Source organism: Lepus europaeus, chromosome 6, assembly GCF_033115175.1.
Source record: "Lepus europaeus isolate LE1 chromosome 6, mLepTim1.pri, whole genome shotgun sequence".
Lineage (NCBI taxonomy): Eukaryota > Metazoa > Chordata > Mammalia > Lagomorpha > Leporidae > Lepus > Lepus europaeus.
The window spans coordinates 35,029,257-35,048,611 of NC_084832.1; the positions used below are offsets into that span (position 1 = coordinate 35,029,257).

Sequence of the window (19,355 nt, forward strand, 5' to 3'; positions counted from 1 at the left end):
TAGATAGATAGATAGATATAAACAAATTCCATGATACATTTAGAATCTCTTGTGACAATGGCCAATTTTACACAACAGGAATAAAATGTAATCAGTACCTAAAGAGTCACACATCCTTAGAAATATTTATTGCAAGTTACTCCTCATGCAAAATGTTTAAGAAATATCTTGATATTAAGATTCTAACCATTAGTCAGCTGTGATTGGGCTTATCTAAAACTAGAACTTCCCACTGGGTCTCAGCTTTGGCTTCCCTGAGAGTGGATTGGTGGGAGACTGAATTTAACACCTGTATTGAGACACTGTCTTATTTATGCAGGAAAATCATTTAGATCAGGGGTAGAAATCAATTGATGAACATATTAAATATAAATACTATGAGGATTCAGAAAAGCCATTTCTCCTAAAATGTTCCAGGGTATATTTAAAGAGTTCAAAGTCATGTTGGAAAAAGTTGAATTAACTCCAAGTATGTTTCCAATACTTTATATAAGTTGGTCACATGAAATAAGCTTTCACATGCCATAGTTTAGAAATTATCAGAGACTATGAAAGCAAATCCCTCCAAATTTCTATCATCCAATGATCACTCTTCTCTGATTTCACTGTGAGAAAACTGTTGGCATTTGAATTTGCTTCAATCTAAGAAATGGGGAGGGAGTGACAAGGAGAAGGAGCTAGGGCTCTTTCCCTTCCATGTCGACGACCTAATACTCCTACACCAAAGCCCAGTTGCCATCAAGTTATCCCAGATTATTTATCACATCTTTCCTCTGCTTTCTAGCCCACAAACGACCTACCTGAGATGTGTCCCCTATGCTTCCTATTTTCCATGACTTTTGTGGAACTCTCCAAACTCCATTTTTAAAATAAATAAAATCCCATCTTTTCCTGTAAAACTCATGTAACCACTTAAGGAGAATTGGCTGTTTCTGTTTTCCACCTTCATTTAATCTCCATGTGAGTAATATGTTGTTTGCTTACATTTTTAATAATGTATGGCTAATAAGCACTTAATGTCTGTGTGATTATTATTGCCAGCACTTTGCTTTATCATGCAGACTCTGTAAAGTATTGAACATTAGGAAGGATTGAGATCACACCTGCCAAGATTGATGTGGAAAGCTAGAATGGCACAGATAAATGATTTTTCAAAATAACTGTGAAAGGGACCAGCGTTGTGGTGTAGCAGGTAAAGCCGCTGCCTGCAAGTCCAGCATCCCATATAGGTGCCAGTTCGAGTCCCAGCTGTTCCACTTCCAATCCAACTCCCTGCTATGGGCTAGGAAAGCACTTGAAGATGGCCCAGGTGCTTAGGCCCCTGCACCTGCATGGGAGACCTGGAAAAACCTCCTGGCTCCTGGCTCCTGGCTTCGGACTGCCACAGCTCTGGCCATTGCAGCCAATTGGGGCGTGAACCAGCAGATGGAAGACCTCTCTCTCTGCCTCTGCCTCTCTGTAGCTCTGCCTCCAAATAAATCTTTTATTTTTATTTATTTTTATTTATTTGCAAGTCAGATTTACACAGAGAGAGGAGAGGCGGAGAGAGAGAGAGAGGTCTTCCATCTGCTGATTCATTCCCCAGATGGCCGCAATGGCTGGAGCTGTGCTGATCCGAAGCCAGGAGCCAGGAGCTTCTTCCTGGTATTCCACGTGGATGCAGGGGCCCAAGGACTTGGGTCATCTTCTACTGCATTCCCAGGTCATAGCAGAGAGCTGGATCAGAAGAAGAGCAGCTGGGACTCGAACCGGTGCCCATATAGGATGCCGGCGCTTCAGGCCAGGGCGTTAACCCACTGCACCACAGCACTGGCCCCTCAAATAAATCTTTTAAAAAAATAATTGACGGGGCTGGCACCTGGCGCAGTAGGTTAACCCTCTGCCTGCAGCACTGGCATCCTATATGGGTGCTATTCTAGTCCTGGCTGCTTCTCTTCCAATCCAGCTCTCTGCTGTGGCCTGGAAAAGCAGTAGAAGATGGCCCAAGTGCTTGGGCCCCTGCACCCCCATAGGAGACCAGGAAGAAGCTCCTGGCTCCTGGCTTTTGCAGCCATTTGGGGAGTGAACCAATGGAAGGAAGGCCTTTCTCTCTGTCTCTTTCTCTTACTGTCTGTAACTCTACCTCTCAAATAAATAAATACAATCTTCAAAAAAATAAAAAATAACTTTGACCATAGAAATAATTATCTTGATAAGAAGGTAAATTTAATGACTAACCAAATACAAAGAAAAGAATCTGTAGAGATTTCACAAATTCTTACCCTTTGTCACTGCTGAGTGTTCTGGGATTTTCTTTAATGAAATTGTCAAGAGTCTGATTTCTTTCAACATGAAAAATAAAATCAATTATAAGTCAATTTTCTAGGATATCAATATCTCTAGAATCATAAGTTAACCACACAAACGTTAGATCATTAATTAACCCATTTTGTGGCACAAAATAAATAAGTACAGCTTTTGACCTTAAGAGATTTACAAATACATATGTAGACAAATGCATATAAAGTGACTCAATCAAGATCCCAACTCAAAAGTACTTACGTATACTCTAAAGACTCATGGATGAGGGGCTATGCTCCAAGTATCTAAATGTCTTATAATAAATACATTTAGTTGAGAAACCAGCCTATTGTCCACTACTTAACAATCAGTTGGGTTCCTTTCACTTTTATATATAAAAGGGAACTGGCGGTCATGCAGGTCATAGTCTGCATTTTATGGGATAAGGAAACAGAAGTCTCCAGATTTTAGGTGACTTGCCCAGGGTCAACCAGATTGATGCTGGAGGTAGGAACAGTACCAGAACACACACACACTCCAATCTCCTGACCTGACCCCCATCTCCTGATGGTAGGCCTGTTCCACTAGCTTTCCAGACACTTGCTCTGAGAAGGTGTCTCCCTCCAGAAATAGGATACAGACTAGGGTTCAGTTAACGCGGCTGCCCTGACTCCCAAAAACTTACCTTTTGCCATCTTTGTCAATTGGAGTAGTCATAAAGATGAGACTTTCAAGGCTTTTGGCTCTATAAACACAGAGGAATTCAAATTAAGAAAGAAAGAAAGAAAGAAAGAAAGAAAGAAAGAAAGAAAGAAAGAAAGAAAGAAAGAAAGAAAGAAAGAAAGAAAGGAAGGAAGAGAAAACCTGCACATTGAAATGAAATTGTGTGGTATCTTGAAAGGTCAGATACAATAAACATTCTCCATGAATTGCTCATTTGTTCTTATTGCATGGAAGAGCAGAAATCCTTCTGGGCAATTATGTCTGAACTACACGTACAATGCTGAGAGCACTACCCCATCTGCTAGTCGATTTCTGTGCCAGAGGATACAACCACCTTCCAGCTAATGTCTGAAAGAATAAGGAAAGCAACCTGGGAGATGAGACTTTCAGATTAGAGACAGATGCACTTACCTTTTCTCTGTTTGCTCCACCTTTGGATTTGCTCTGAAGAGACCATCGAGACCTTGATTTCTTTAAATATATTGATTAAAAAATATTATCAGTGGCAAGAAGAAACATTTAACTCTATAAAAATATAGGCTAGTTTACTCCTGAGACAGATAATGGGAGCAGGTTGGGAAAAATGATTTCAACTGGGGCCAGCACTATGGCATAGTAAATTAACCCTCCAGCTGCAGAACTGGAGTCCCATATGGGTGCCAGTTTGAGTCCCAGCTGCGCCATTTCCAATCCAGCTCCTTGCTAGTGTGCCTCGGAAAACAGTGGAAGATGGCCCAAGTGCTTGGGCTCCTGTACCTGTGTGAGAGTTGCAGAGGAAGCACCGGGCTCCTGGCTTTGGATCAGCCCAGCTCCAGCCACTGTGGCCATTTGCGGAATGAACAAGTGGATGGAAGACCTTTCTCTCTGTCTGTCTGTAATGCTACCTCTCCGATAAAGAAATAAAAATCTTAAAAAATAAAATAAATTGTTAAACCAATGGATGAAAGACCTCTCTCTCTCTGTAACTCTGTCTCTCAAATAAATAAATAAGTCTTTTTAAAAAAGAGTTCAACTCCTGAAACTGTTATATTCCAAACAGGTATTTTCATACCCTCAAAATCTCAAAATAAATTATAGTAGATCTCAGAGAAAATAAAATAAAAAATAGAAACTGGGCATCTGCCAGGCATACTGGCTCCATAGATGTGTTGTTTTGGTTAATGGAGTACTCCTATTTTAATGTGAGCTGGTGTTGATAGAGATGACCATGAGAAACTTGAATTTCCTGAATCTCCTTAAAATGCCCTCCATATCAGGATCAAATTCCTGTATGGCAACACTCAGGTAGAACTGTGAAACAGCTGGACGCCTTGGATGGGACATTCACTATCCTTTTGGCCTGGTTCCATACCACCTATGTCTCCTACAGTGGGAACACCTGCCTGGCCTTGGCAGCCAGAGGGGTCTGTTACTTCTGATGTAAAATTTCATCTCTAAACTAGGCAGCTATTTGGCACAGCCAAATAAAGCTAGAGCTTTAGGATTTCTGAATCCCGTATCTGAGTGCCTGGTTTGAGTCCCAACTCTGTTTCCCACCCAGCTTCCTACTAAAGTGCAAATTAGGAGGCAACAGGAGATGACTATAGCATATGGGTCCCTGCCACCCATAGTGGGGACCCAAACTGAGCTCCTGGCTCCTGGTATTTTGTTTGGTCCAAACCTGGCTATTGCAGACAGTGGGGGAAAGAATCAGTGATGGAAGATCTCTATCTCTATCTGTCTCTGTGTCTATCAAATAAATCAAATGCATAAATAAAACCAAGGAAATGCATCTCTTTGTAAATGAGGAAACTCAAGAGCAGCAAGTTGAAGTGACTTGCTCATAGCTAATCCTACAGATAATTATTGTCAGAACAGGGTATAGAAACTACATCTTGTGATCCTCAGACCAATCAATTTGACATTTTTTGCTTTGTTGTCTCCTTCATTTTGTTCCCTATTATTTAGCATATTACTGCATGAGGAAACAAAGAGATAATTAAAATTGTATATACCCTTAATACAAGCCTCAATTATTCACTTTTCTCTATTATTATGTTCTAAGTTATGTGACTATAAGTGATTCAAAATAAGGAGATAAGACTAACTAACAAGTGATTTTTTTATAATGGTTAAACTAAAAGCATCCAGGGATTAAACCAAACTCTGTTTATATAATAGCATATTAATATTTCAGGTAGATAAATGCAGTTATCTATATAACTACCTTAACAGATGAATGGAAATGAAAAATACATTAATATCAGTATATTTGTACATTAATAACCACTTATAATGTGAAGAAAAAGCTATGACTTCTGCCAGCTTTTTATTCAGGATTTGTAGGATATCTTTGACTGGTGGGTAGGTTCTAATGCCCAAAGACTTAAGAGATATGTTATAGTGTGCAATTCAGGAACAAAGCAAAAATAAAAATCTTACCTATTCAAGCTTTTGTTCATTTTGATGAGATTATCCAATTCTTCACTTTGGGAAGAAAAAATTTCACATTAATGAAAGCTTAGCTAGAGTCAAAGCAGATAAGCCTTAATGTAACTGATTTCTCCAAAACATAATTCACACCCTGCATTTATCATCTGTGGAAGTCCTGTTTATCCTTTAAAGCTCTCCTCAAATGCTGCTTTTCCCAAGAAACCTTCCCTATCCCTCTAACTTCGAGAGTCCCTTACGTTTTTGGAACCCTTGAGGCTTCTTCTTTCTTTCCTTTTTTCTTTTCTTCTTCTTTTTTTTTTTGTAGCTCCTTTATGGAAGTTGTTACTAGCCTTAGTATTGTAGCTATTGCACACTTGTCTCATGTGATTGCCCCTGCCCCTACACATATCTTAAAATATACAACTGTATCTTATAATTGGACCTTCTTCAGTCATTAACATTATGTCTTTCATATATTAGATGCTTAATACACATTTTAATAGAATCTGTAATATATATAGATATATCTCAACTAATTACAGATTCTTTCTTTGCACAACACATTTACACTAAGTAGCTAATGGAAAACACTTGTTCATCTGGCTTCTTTTGTGAAATCTACTCTCAACTTCATTCTAGGACAGCTAAATTTGCTACTCTGTTTCCATACTGGAGAACTGCAAAGCTCCTTCTGGCTTAGCTTAGTTTAGAAGCAAGCCATTTAAGCTAAACTCCTGGGTATGGGAATTCCCCTTAAACCATGTGGGCTCAGCTCCCTTCCCCAAGCAGCCTGAGGAGGAGGATGGAATCAGGGGTCTGCTCCGAGTTTCATCCCCCTCCCCTGTGCACTCCTTACCCCACACCCTCTCTCCAGCTTGCCTGTCTTTCTCTCCTGACCCCTAGCCCCACTTACTTTGCCTGCCTCATCCAGTTTTCCCATTTACAAATCTTGGTTCTCCTTTCTTCTGCTCTAGAGCCACTTGTTTTCCAAGCTTTCTCAATGTTCTTTTTTCCTTCTTTCCTTCTTTGAAACAGCTCTGGTGTTGAAGAGGAGGCCATAAGATAAGTAACTCAGTGGTTTACAGTTTTCCAAGTCAGGGAACCTGGATTCCAGCCTGAGGGCAATCATGTACTCACTGGTGATCCTGGGTGAGCTTCCTAACCTCTTGCTGACTCAATTTTCCCACCTATAAATCACAACACTGGGGCCCATGTTGTGGTGTAGCAGGTAAAGCTGCCCTCTGTGATGGCAGCATCCCATTTGGGCACCTGTTTGAGACCTGACTACTCCACCTCTGATCCAGCTTCCTGCTAATGGCATGGAAAAAACAATAGAGGATGGCCCAAGCCCCTGGACTCCTGCACCTATGTGGGAGACCTGGAAGAAGCTCCTGGCTCCTGGCTTTGGCCTGACCCAGCCCCAGCTGTTGCAGCCATTTGGGGAGTGAACCAGCAGATTGAAGAGCTCTCTCCCTCTGTCTCTTCCTCTTTGACTGTAACTCTGCCTCTCAAATAAATAAATAAATCTTTAAAAAAAAGGTACAATAATTGTACCCATCTCAGAAAAGAATCAATAAGCACTGAATACAAAGTGGTTAGCATGATACTTGGCAAGCCATACACTTTCCATTGCTTGGCCATTTTAATAAACAGTACTCAGTCAATATTACATTTCTCATTTAATAAAAGATTGCTATATTTGTTGTTCAAATGGCATTTAGAGACACTAAGACTTTGGCTTAGCCTTAGGGAAATAGAGTTGCCAAGACACTTAGTGCTTTGAAGATGCTTGGCATAACATTATTGCAAGAATAGCTGCTGAGGGCAGTCCCCTTAGAGACTCCAAAAATACGTTAAGTTAACAGCCATCACAAAGATGAATCCTTTCAAGCAGCATTATATTTTAAATGGCAGAACTGAGGGCTGACAATAAATACTAAAATACAAAAGTTGCTCACAAAAAATTATTTAGCATCCTATGCTTGTCTGGGAAAAACACTACCCACTCCCAAACTCCATGATTGTTTCTTGCTTGAAATTCTACCTGCCAAAGCCAAGTTTGAGAATTTGTTCATATCCCTAAGGGAAACAGCGAACCTAAGAATCCTGTAAATGTTAGTCCCAGATCTTTCTGACTGGTATGAGTCACAATAATGAGATTCACAGGATTGGCAGTGGCTCATGTTTATCTCAAGAAATTAGCATAAATCACAAGAAGCTACTCTTTGGTAAGTTAAGTAAAGTGGAGACAGTATTCTCAATACAGGACTTGAGCCTTCAAAATGATTGTAAATTGATGAAAGCTTTGGATATTAAGTTTCACCATTGCATTTGTAGCAAATTAAATGCTCTCAATCAGATAGCAGTAACAGTCCATTTTTACAAAGAGCAGCTCAAATAAAGCCATTTCCCATCCCCTGTGGATACTCCACGGTAACAATACTCTGTGACAATGCCACAGATATATTTCCTGGTCCCTGTCAAAGCAGCAGCATCTCTGTGATGAATGTATCAGGCTGTGGGATTGTGCCTAGGAAAATTAGACTAACTTCTGCTCTTATGGTTTTGTTTGACTTACACTAACTCATAATTTCCCCTTAGCATCATTCATCTATTTCTCCCTCAAACATCCTGATCACCTACCAAAGCACTATCCAATCCCTATTGAAAAACAATACTTCAAAAAAAAAATCAGTAGAATTACAGATCTAGGTACTTAAATAAGTAAGAGAAGAAATGGAAATGAAACATTCAGGATACTTTATAAATCTTAGTCTGGAGATTATACAGATGTATGGAGCAAAACCGATCATGAGTTCGGTTTTGCATGAAAGGTGGGGCTATCATAGCTTAGAGAGGCTGAAGTCACATCGTGCTGGATCACTCAGGGAAGAGTCGACCCAGGAGGGCATATTTGATCTGGAGGACGTGGATGGATTTACATAGTAGTGTAGTAGTCCATAAAAGGCCACTCTGGCATAAACAAAGGCAGAGAACTTAGACAAGAAATGGTTTAGCCTGATACTGAGTGTAGGATAAACTTAAGAGTAAAGTCAGAAACACCTCTGGAACATGAGACTGGAGCCAGTTTAGCAAGGGAATTGAATGAGGTTATATAGAATTGAATGAGGTTATATGGAATTGAGTGGGCAGTGGAGAGCTGATGCAACTATTGTTTGAGAAGAACCTTAGGGAGAAAATTCCAGCATTAACAAGAAGTAATAGTTTAGTGGAAGGAGATTGAGGGACTGTAAGTAAATCCAGGCCTGAAATGGGGTGAGGCTATGTGTGGTGTATGAGGGTATTTTAGATATGAATATATACATTTATATGTGAATCCATGTATGCTTGATACTACATGGAGGGGAGGAGGAGTGTTGGAGACAAAGAAGGATCAAGAATGATTCTAGAATGGTGAGCCTGCTGGAATCAGAAGACAGAACAATCAGGAAATGGCATATTTGGGAAGGAAGGAAGTTGAAGAAGGCCTAGGACATCCTCTGTGGGAGTGCTGAGGAGACAGTCATGTAAATAAAGAACAGGAGGCTTGGAATGAGATTTGGCAGCTGGGGTCACAGGGAGGGGGAAATTGCCAGTGGAGGAAGCAGAGGCAGAAGACTGTCTGGCCATAGACGTCAGCTGTGCCCGTTGCTCAGGGGCACTTACGCAGACACACGGATGCGTTCCCCATTTAAATTATTTATAATTAACAGCCCTGGGGTTTTGTTCAGACTTAGAACTTTCAAAGATGCTGGTAAAGCATTTTTGAAAAGCAATGAGAAGAAAAACAAGCTAAAAAGCTCCAAGGTCTCACCCTTTGTCGGTTTTCTGAAGGGACGTGGCCATTTTGACAATGTTATCAAGATCCTGACTCCTTCAAACAATGAGAAAGAACAGGTTAATCACAGTCCCACTGTCCTTGAAGGGGCTCAAACTTCTCATCTGCTTCCCATGAAGAAGTGTCACATAGGTGGTCAGGTGGTGTTCAGGAATGATCAAACTAGCAGAGTTCTATCATATCAGCTCATGGCACACATAAACACACAGCCTCTATTCCTGTTCATTTCTCTCTCTCTCTCTCTCTCTCTCTCTCTCACACACACACACACACACACACACCCCATTCTTGTCCTCCCACACCTGGGTGTTGGCTCTGCCATCTAGCACTCACTGAAATAACATTTGTAATGGCTTATCTCATGTTCTATATTTCAAAAAGGACGCAAAAAAGAAAATTTAGTTAACTGCACAAGTAAACACAGAAATGAGTTCAAAAGATTTTCTCCCAGGGCCAAAGAGCCTTAAGCAAGTCCAGACAATTAATTAGTCCCTCAATAAGGATGAAAATATCTGCCTTTTTAGGCTTCCAAAGGGCCAGAAAGTATATTTTAAGCTACAAGATAGAAGGAAGGCCCTGAGAGATAAAGGGTTTGCATAGACACTGACCTCCCTGGATCATCAAAAGGAATAATTAGGAAAATCCTTATAGATAACTCTTTAATTAATCTCCATGTTTCACAAATGTCTCATAGAATATTGATAGAGTTCCATGAAGAAGGGATTTTTGTGGGGTGGAATGTGTGGCTTATTTTTAGACTCAGAATATATATAAGCACATCGAAGCATCTTGAAGCAGGACTTTCTTGAAGCACAGGACTCTATTTAATTGTGTTTCCTAAATGCACTGGTCTATTAAGCTCTTCTTTCTCAAAACATGTGTTGGGTGAGTCATTGTGGCATATGGAACCCAGTTTGGGAACTGCTGCCAGCTGTATTTGTTCCTAGGTACAAGGGACATGTGACTCTCCTAAAAGGTAAGGCATTCACACGGTGTATGCTTCTGGCTGGGACTCTTCTGACAATCAAAGGGAATACCATTTTTATGAATGTATGTAAGTTTTGGACTTTGAAAATAATTTTCAGTCAAAAAAATTTTACTAAAAAAAGGTTCATTATACTAATGGATTGGTTATCATTTTGGTGAATCCATGGAATGTTTTAAAAACTATTTTCAAAAATATTGTATTTTCAAAAAGAAAAAAGAAAAAACTGATATTTCCAGACCAAATGGTAAACTAAAAGAATGTGCAAGACAAGTAGACTAAATCAGGATTATCCTAGGGAAACCAGACATTTGGGAAATGTCACCTTACCCAAAGGCATCAACTCAATTTGTGAGCCCTTCCTTGGGCAAAGGGGTGGGACACGGTTTCTTACTGCCAGTGCTGGGCAATGCTTTTGTTGCAGCACTTCTAGGAAGTGACTATATTTCCCCTACTCAATGATACATCCACACCAACTATGGTGTAGTCCTTAGAGCTGAAAAGACAGATGTAAATGCACTTTCTTGCCTTCAAAGGCTTTTCTCTTAACCTATTATCATGTTCAGATTATGTTTGTTGTTTTATTAATATATAGCTTAGGAGAGAATTCAAAGGAAAATAATCCTGTACATATTTATTATGCACTATGTTGAAGTTGTATGGAAAATTGATTTTTATCTATTTTATTATTAGTTTTTCTGAATTTTAAAGTGTTCTAAAAAGTATATATTATCATTGCTATAATTGCATAGATATAAATAGAAATCATACCTTATATTTCTTTCAGCAGATCTATTGGTTTCTGCAGAGGTGGCTAGTTTAGGTGGACATATCTGCCTACATGTTTAAAGTTAAAGATAGCATCTGTTAGGTAAGACAATACTTCTGCATTAAATTTCACTTTCTAAAAAAACAGCTACTTTCAAAAAGATCAACCTGTGTCAGAACCACACAAACTTTACATTAGCTTCTTGCGATAACAAACTTTACGTTAGCTCTGGGTTATGCAGAACTCAGCCACCTCCTTTTTGAAATCCCAAAGAGCTCAATACATTAATTTTGTCACTTAATCTATCTCTTTTCATATGTTTTTCAACCACTGAATGTACCCAGAAACATCTTTAAAGATGTTCATGTTCATTTTCTTAGTCTCTATTCATCATTAAGTGATTTTTACGCTTATTTCCGTTAACTAGTGATATTTCATTTTAAACTATTGAGAAACTTTTCTGTTATTAGACATGAAAGGGTCCATTTTCTTCTTAATGCCTTATCCCATTTGAATATTATCAAGAAATAATATTTGCTCAGATAAGAAGAGAAATAAGCTTGAAGTACATCCACCAAATGAGAATGGTCACTCTGAACAGACAGAACTAAATTCCATATTAAGCGCCATCATAGTTTATGACATAAGGCTTTTCTCTGCTCTTTTTCTAAGAGTCTGGTTGACCTACTTATACATTCTTGCTTGTTCTAAGAAGCTATATTCAACTATTTTTTGTTCTCCTGAGGACATGTGTTAATTATAGGAAATACTTCCCTTTCATATTCTTTGATTAAAATCATCATGCTGTGATTAAAGTAATCAGGTTTTAAAAAGTTGGGGCGGGTGCTATGGCGTAGTGGGTAAAGCCAACGCCTGCAGTCCATATGGGTACTGGTTCATGTCTCAGCTGCTCCACTTCCAATCCAGCTCTCTGCTATGCCTGGGAAAGCAGTGGGAGATGGCCCAAGTCCTAGGGCTCCTGCACCCGCGTTGGAGACCCAGAAGAAACCCCTGGCTCCTGGCTCCTGTCTTTGGATTGGCACAGCTCCGGCCAATTGGGGAGTGAACCAGCAGATGGAAGCTCTCTCTCTCTCTCTCTCCTTCTCTCTCTGTGTAACTCTGACTTTCAAATAAATAAATAAATCTTTAAAAAAAAAAGAACATGCAAATTGTCCCAATTTCATTTTTCAGATCATGAATGAAAGAAATTAAAGTAGTAAAAATGGATTAGAACAATTATTATAACCTAACCAAGCTCTCTTCTCCAGCATTGCACTCAGAATTTATGTGACAAAAGACCAAATTATTTTAGCCCCCTAAAACAATCCCATTCAAATTAGAATTTACTTGTTCAATATTGTAAGAGTAAAAGGAAAAATAATGTGAGATAAAAAGCTTTAAAATTTATTTTTAGAAGACAATTATAACCATTGCATAAATAAAAAGGTATAAATTGTTTCGGTATTTTTAATTAACACAGTGAAGAAATCTTCTGTTAATCCTTAAAAAATTCACCTTCTCATCCTAATGATAAAATTTCAAAGACTTTTCAGTAGGTAGAAATTCTGATCTGGAGTTTAAGTAGATACATATTTCTAATCTGCAGTTTTAACCCAACAAGAACCACACCTGGAGCCATGTAGCTTGACATCCCAGTCAGCAGTTTCTAGCTGGTAACCCTGGTACTGGGGAATACTTCTATAATTATCTTATTACAGATAAATTCTTAAATTATGTAATACATAGAGTCAAAAATCACCTTCAAAAGCAAAACTAGAAAAGAACCAAGGGCAGGCAATCAAGCAGATCTAATGTCAGCAGTCTTCCCTGAGATACCATTTTTGAATCTCACAATAATAATGGAAATGTGGAGTGCACATCTTGCAAATTAGGTCAGATAATTAAATGCTTTAACAGGAACACATGGGAAGACTTTTGTTTCTAAGTGGTAATGAAAGAGTGGCAGAGATTCAAAGTGGAAAAGCAGGGCTGGCGCTGTGGCGAAGTGGGTTAAGCTGTAGCCTGCAACACCAGCATCCCATATGGGTGCCAGTTCAGTCCTGCCTGTTTCACTTCCCATCCAGCTCCCTGCTAATGTGTCTGAGAAAGCAGCAGCAAGCGGCAGAAGATGGCCTAAGTGCTTGGGCTCCTGCCACCCACGTGCTAGACCTGGAAGAAGCTCCTGGCTCTTAGGAAGAAGATCCTCGCTCCTAGCTTCTGCCTGGCCTGGCTGTGGCTGTGGCTGTTGTGGCCATCTGGGAAGTGGACCAGTGGATGAAAGATCTCTCTTCCTCCCTCCCGCACTCCCTCCCTCCCTGTTTTTCTCTAACTCTTCCTTTCAAATAAATAAATCTTATTTTAAAAAGCAGAAAAGCAAGTCTACTTTTCCTGATTCAGAGACATGCTAATAGAAACATTTTTCCAGATTTGTGACAGTTTTGAAATAACTTACAAAGTCCTTAGACTTTAAAATAAAAAGGTTAAAAGAACGATCCAAAGGTAATTCTAACATTAGTAAGGATTTGAGTAGTAACACAAAGTTTCAAGAATATCTTTCATCAGAATAGGTGGCTCTGAACAGAAAACTTCACCAGTAGTAAACAAAAACCAACTATGTATATTGCTTAGTATGGTTTAAATTTACATATAAATACATACATATTTACATATAAATACATACATATTTATAATACATAAAATACATTAGAAGCTCCAGCATAAACTCTTCCTGAATGTGACTATTGTTCTGTGTGTGTGCTGTGCTCCTTCCATAAGACAAGTAATAACCACTCCTACTCAAGGACAAAAGGCTAAGCATGCATATGGGTTGGAAAATAAAAGTAGAAACAGCTCTACAAGTGCTTTTGTAGAGAGCATGCACAGAAGCTATAGCAACACTCTGCACAAAGCAGGTCACAATTCCTTTACTCGCATGTCCCTGGAACTGCATTTTTGCAAGAAATTCTGGAATGCTAGCTCTTACCTATTATCCCGTCTCTGTTGGTTAGGAGAATAAACAGAAGCACTTGGCTTTGGTGGTATTGGAGGGTGAGTAGCTGGTTCCCTTTAAAACAGAAAGCACACATTAATTCCACCTTGGAAACATGGTAAATTTTAGCATCTGCTAACCAAAGGCATTTAATGCCTATATACAAGCATCTCTTACATCTGACATCCCCATATAAAAGGGACCTAAGGGTCGGAATCCATACAGCTTAAAACTTTAAAGAAGTCCAATGTTTCAAATACAGTTATTTTCCAAAGTTCATTTAATTATATTTGTAGAAAACTTTATGCTCTTTGACTATAGTTTGAACTAGAATAAGTTCTTTAAATAGTTTAATATTGTGCTAGTCTGTCTAGCTTAAGTCATGGCATTGGCAGCCAGCAAGATATGAGCAGCACAGTAAATGGTTCTTAGGCATTAACATATAAGCTTCTTTAGGAATTATGTCAACTATCAGGCTGCTATGGAAACAGCAAGAGGTTTTCAATTTCACAGGCCTCAAGGTAAAATTGATTTGAAGTTCTTGACTAAATCTGACTTATGTATTGTCACCACAGGCCAGTTTGATGTTAGCAGAGTGTACACACACACACACACACAATCAGCCTAACTTTTCCAGTGAATCACCAAACTAGTCTCTGAGTTAGCGTGACTTAGTAACCTGGGAACTGGAGATAGACCATCATATGCATTATTTGGATGGAATCAGAAGGGTAACAAGGGCATGTCACTCCCCACCTTCCCGCTATGCTCACTCCAGTGGCTCTCTATTGTCTTCAAGATAAACTATACCTAGTGAAAGCACTCTTCTGAGGGAGACTTTTGTCCCCTCTGGCTTCTGTAGAAGCAGGCTGACTTAATTGCCTGCTCTGTGACAATAGGTTAATCTGATTTTGTTCCCATCTGTAAGAATCCTTCTAATCAGATTGTTGGAGTGTTGTCAGGACCAAATAAGATCATGCTCTTGTTCAACAAACATTTACTGCTTGCTTCATATTGGTAGGTCACTCTATGAGGTGGATCATGCCCCCTTTCCTTAAAAGGCTGTGAATGTACAAATAAATATATGTCAAAAGAAGAAAAGTGCTTGGCCGGCGCCGTGGCTTAACAGGCTAATCCTCCACCTTGCGGCGCCGGCACACCGGGTTCTAGTTCCGGTTGGGGCGCCGGATTCTATCCCGGTTGCCCCTCTTCCAGGCCAGCTCTCTGCTATGGCCCGGGAAGGCAGTGGAGGATGGCCCAAGTCCTTGGGCCCTGCACCCACATGGGAGACCAGGAGAAGCGCCTGGCTCCTGGTTTCAGATCAGCACGATGTGCCGGCCACAGTGGCCATTGGAGGGTGAACCAACTGCAAAAAGGAAGACCTTTCTCTCTGTCTCTCTCTCACTATCTACTCTGCCTGTCGAAAAAAAAGAAGAAAAGTGCTGTGCAGAAAAATAAAATAAAGTAAGGAGATACAGAGTGATGGGGTAGGGACACCTGGGAAGGCCTCTCTGCTGGGTGAAATTTGAGCTGAGATCTGCAGGAAATCACAGAATGAGCTGTAGGGACATCAGGAGAAGGAGAGTATAGGTATATGCTCCTCATCATCAGTTAAGAGATTCTATTTAACACCTGGCACTGGGAAGATCATCAAGGGAGACAGTGTAGGCAGAGACAAGTGTTAGCGCTTTACATCCTTTAATATTTAGAAGTGAATAATATGGAAGGCCAGCTGGAAAAGACTGAGGAGTTGTGGCTGAGGAGAAAAGAAGAGGAAAATGAGATATGGTAGCCTAGACGCCAACTGTGAGAAATATTTCAAGAAGGGAGTAAATGACCATGACATTTGCAACTGGGAGATCAGATAAAACAAGGACTGGGAAATCGCCATGATTTTGGCAAGGTAGTTGTCATTGTTACCATTGATACGAGCAGTTATCACGGAGTAGAGAAAGTATGGTATGAGTGGATTTAGGAAAAAGCGGAAACGGTGGAGGCACTGGTGTTGGTGTTTGCAATGAGGAAGGAAAACGGAAATGGGCAGCTACAAGGAGGTTGGTGGGTCACAGGTTCCCTTAGCATGCAGAGTTGATGGTGTGAATGACCCAGTGAGTCACTGGTGCAGGACAGTGAGGGGAAAGCTGCTGGGAAGATTACTGGGAGAGTTGTGGGACTCAGGGCTAAAGGGCATGGCTGGTGTTGGATAGAAGCACAGAGAGCCTGCTCACAGCAGCAAGAGGGGAATGGACAAGACGGGTGCAGCTGAGTGTGTGACTCAACTCAGGATGGAGGGGCTTCTCTCTCACTTATTTTCATTTTCTCAGTAAAATAAAATACATTGATTCACAATCAGGAGGTGAGCTGGAATTGAAGGTTTGAAAGAGTGTGAATGGTTTTCTAGGAGAGAAGGGCAATAAATGGACCCAGGACCTGTAACATGATGATAATAAAAACACACCGTTATATGCTGTGATTACAAGCAAAGAACTTCTCTGCACATTTTACATATATTAACTCATTTAATTATCGCTGCAATCCTAGAAATAAGCATTATTTTTCATCCTACTTTATAGATGAAAAGACAGGAATGGAAGGTAAAAATAAACATCCCATGATGGCACAGCTCATCAAGGGCAGGGTGAGAATCTGTACCAGCAAATTATGCTATGCTGCCTCTCATGGGATCCTCGGGCTGCACCAGCACTGCAAGGTGCCCCTAAGCCCAACACTTACACTTCCTTAATCCACTGCATTGCATTCACACTCCCATTTAGAGTAGCTCCTCTGCCTTTCTCCTGGATGTCTCCCTTCCCTTTCAGCCTTTGGTTTAGGAATAAAGGTCTCCAGTGGTACCCAAAGCTGTGCTGGGTATGCCCCTATGTTTCCCTGACAGCAACCCTGTCCTCGCATCTATCGCAATATTCTTCATGACATGTTATTTCCACACTGGACTGATAAATGTTAGATACATTCCAATGACTGGGATTATGTATGACATAAGTGTCCATGAAAGATATGTTGAATGAATGAAAGAGGAAGGGATTGTCTAAATTTCTGTTTGTTAGGGGAAGAAAATAGGTATTGAAGGCCTTGGAACTTTAAAAATCTATGCAAGCTTGTCACAAAGAATCTATTATTGATTTCACTACTGAATGCCTATTAGATGCTCAGTGCCAACTGATGTTGTGTCATACTACTAGAAGAAAAATTTACATAGAAATCGTTTCTCCATCCTAGTTAAGTATCAGATTCCACAATTAGAGATTATTTTGTTTATATTGTCTATTGTCACCATCTTCTTTTCTCAAAAAAAAAATCTTTGTGTTGCATATATGAATCAACTGATAGAGTCTTTAGTGTATCTAGAGGTAGAGAAAAAGTAGAAGAAGGTAGTCAGTCTTGGATAATAGTGGGGATGCACAGGGCACTGGATGGCAGAGAACAGGTAGCACAGAGGCAAAAGACAGAAAGAAGGATGACAAAAAGAACAATGGGATGGTGCCAAACTTCGTTTATACCAGAATCATGTTGATAAAAGTGAAACCTAGGCCAGAGATGTGGCTCAACAGGCTAATCCTCCGCCTTGCGGTGCCGGCACTCCAAGTTCTAGTCCCGGTCGGGGTGCCGGATTCTGTCCCGGTTGCCCCTCTTCCAGGCCAGCTCTCTGCTGTGGCCAGGGAGTGCAGTGAAGGATGGCCCAAGTGCTTGGGCCCTGCACCCCGTGGGAGACCAGGAGAAGCACCTGGCTCCTGCCTTCGGATCAGTGCAGCGCGCCGGCCGCGGTGGCCATTGGAGGGTGAACCAACGGCAAAAGGAAGACCTTTCTCTCTGTCTCTCTCTCTCTCTCACTGTCCACTCTGCCTGTCAAAAATTTAAAAAAAAAAAAATTTAAAAAAAAAAAAAGTGAAACCTACCCTACTTTAGAATGTCTAAGACCTCAATGAGGTAGGTGAATCTTGATTGGGTAGACTTGGGATGCAGGGACCAGTAGGGAAGAAGTAGATTTGAGATGGTTTATGGAGTTTTCAGAGCAAAAATGTGGGTGTGCAGTTGTGAATGACAAGCAAAGGAGAAGGGTGTGTTTATTTCCGAGGGTGACGCATTGACATGCCTGCTGGGCCAAGGCCAGGCGATGCCCTGTTGACTTCAATCACCTGAAAGGAGCTTTCATTTGCATCTCTGCAATGACAGCCACAGATGACAGATCCCAAGCCCTGGGGGGTGGAGCAATGAGAGAAGTCATTCATGCTGTGCCAGGAGCATGATGTGATGCCAAGCTGGGGATTAAAATGCAAGAGCGAGGCAGGAAGCTGTGGTCTGGCATGTTTTGAAGAAAAGGAAATAAGAGACATTGATAGGAATGATCCTGATTGAATTCTGCTTTGAAACACAATGTTTCAGTTTGCAGAAGTTGACCCTGCATTCCCCTCTGCCCTGGCTCCAAACTCCCAAGACCTTCTCAGGATCTATACCATCACAGAAGTGGCTATAATCATAAAGAATAGCTTTCATCAATAAAAAGTCACCTTTCATGAGAAACGTGTGAAAACGTGCAGATTTTCACTCACAGGACAGAGCTCAAAGAAGTAACACTTTGAAGAAATCTGTTCATTTAAGTTCATTTCCATGTGTAGCTGCAAAGATAACTTCTTTTCATCAGGGCTTTTCTGGATATTGTTTGGCTCTGTGACTTCTGTTGGAGTCTCACTTTGTGAACAATATTTCTATTTTTGTAGCACAAGTCTAGATTTAACCAAGAACCATTGAATAATATTTAATTATGACTTTCATTTTCTTATCCTTTTTTGAATCTCAGAAATATGTCAGCTTTGCCAAGCTCTCACAAACATTATTTTATTCAGTCTATATATCTAACTATGCAGTGTGCAGTGTTGTTATTATTACTTTTCACTGAGACTCAAACCACTGAGTGATTTGCCCTGGTCACACTGCAAGTAACTGGCTTAGCCGGGATTTCAAACTAGTCTCTCTGATGTCAAATCCCCTGGCTTTTCCTCTATATCATATTGTATTCAAGCAATATGCTTCTAGGTATTTTTCAGTGCAAATCTTAAAAATAGATTGCTTTAAAGTATTTCCTTACCCAAGGAAGGTGTTGTTAGCTCAATAAGCACTTACTCTTCAACTGCTCCATTTATAAAGTGAGGATATGCAGTGTTGGAGGCAAAATTGGGGACTCGAAGACTAGGAAAGGTGTGGTCCATGCTTTCAGAAAGCATACAACAATGTAAGCCATGTTCTAGAGAATGGCTACTGTGATGGCGTCTCACTTCTAGCAGCCAGTGGACACTTCAATAAACCGTAACACAATAATGGAGCATGTACATCGCAATTATTA

The 19,355-nt window shown here is 40.3% G+C and overlaps 1 protein-coding gene across 4 annotated transcripts in view; it reads right to left on the reverse strand.

Annotated features, from left to right (window-relative positions):
• SCEL (sciellin) overlaps positions 1–19,355 on the reverse strand; it is a 276,458-nt gene that overhangs the window by 62,089 nt on the left and 195,014 nt on the right. For all 4 annotated transcript variants that reach the window (XM_062195295.1, XM_062195297.1, XM_062195296.1 and 1 more), the window contains 7 exons: positions 13,991–14,071; positions 11,010–11,075; positions 9,230–9,289; positions 5,425–5,469; positions 3,415–3,474; positions 2,966–3,025; positions 2,262–2,321 (listed from right to left, as the gene is read on the reverse strand). In XM_062195295.1, coding sequence (XP_062051279.1) covers positions 2,262–2,321; positions 2,966–3,025; positions 3,415–3,474; positions 5,425–5,469; positions 9,230–9,289; positions 11,010–11,075; positions 13,991–14,071 — 432 coding nt within the window. The remainder of the gene's footprint in view (positions 1–2,261; positions 2,322–2,965; positions 3,026–3,414; positions 3,475–5,424; positions 5,470–9,229; positions 9,290–11,009; positions 11,076–13,990; positions 14,072–19,355) is intronic.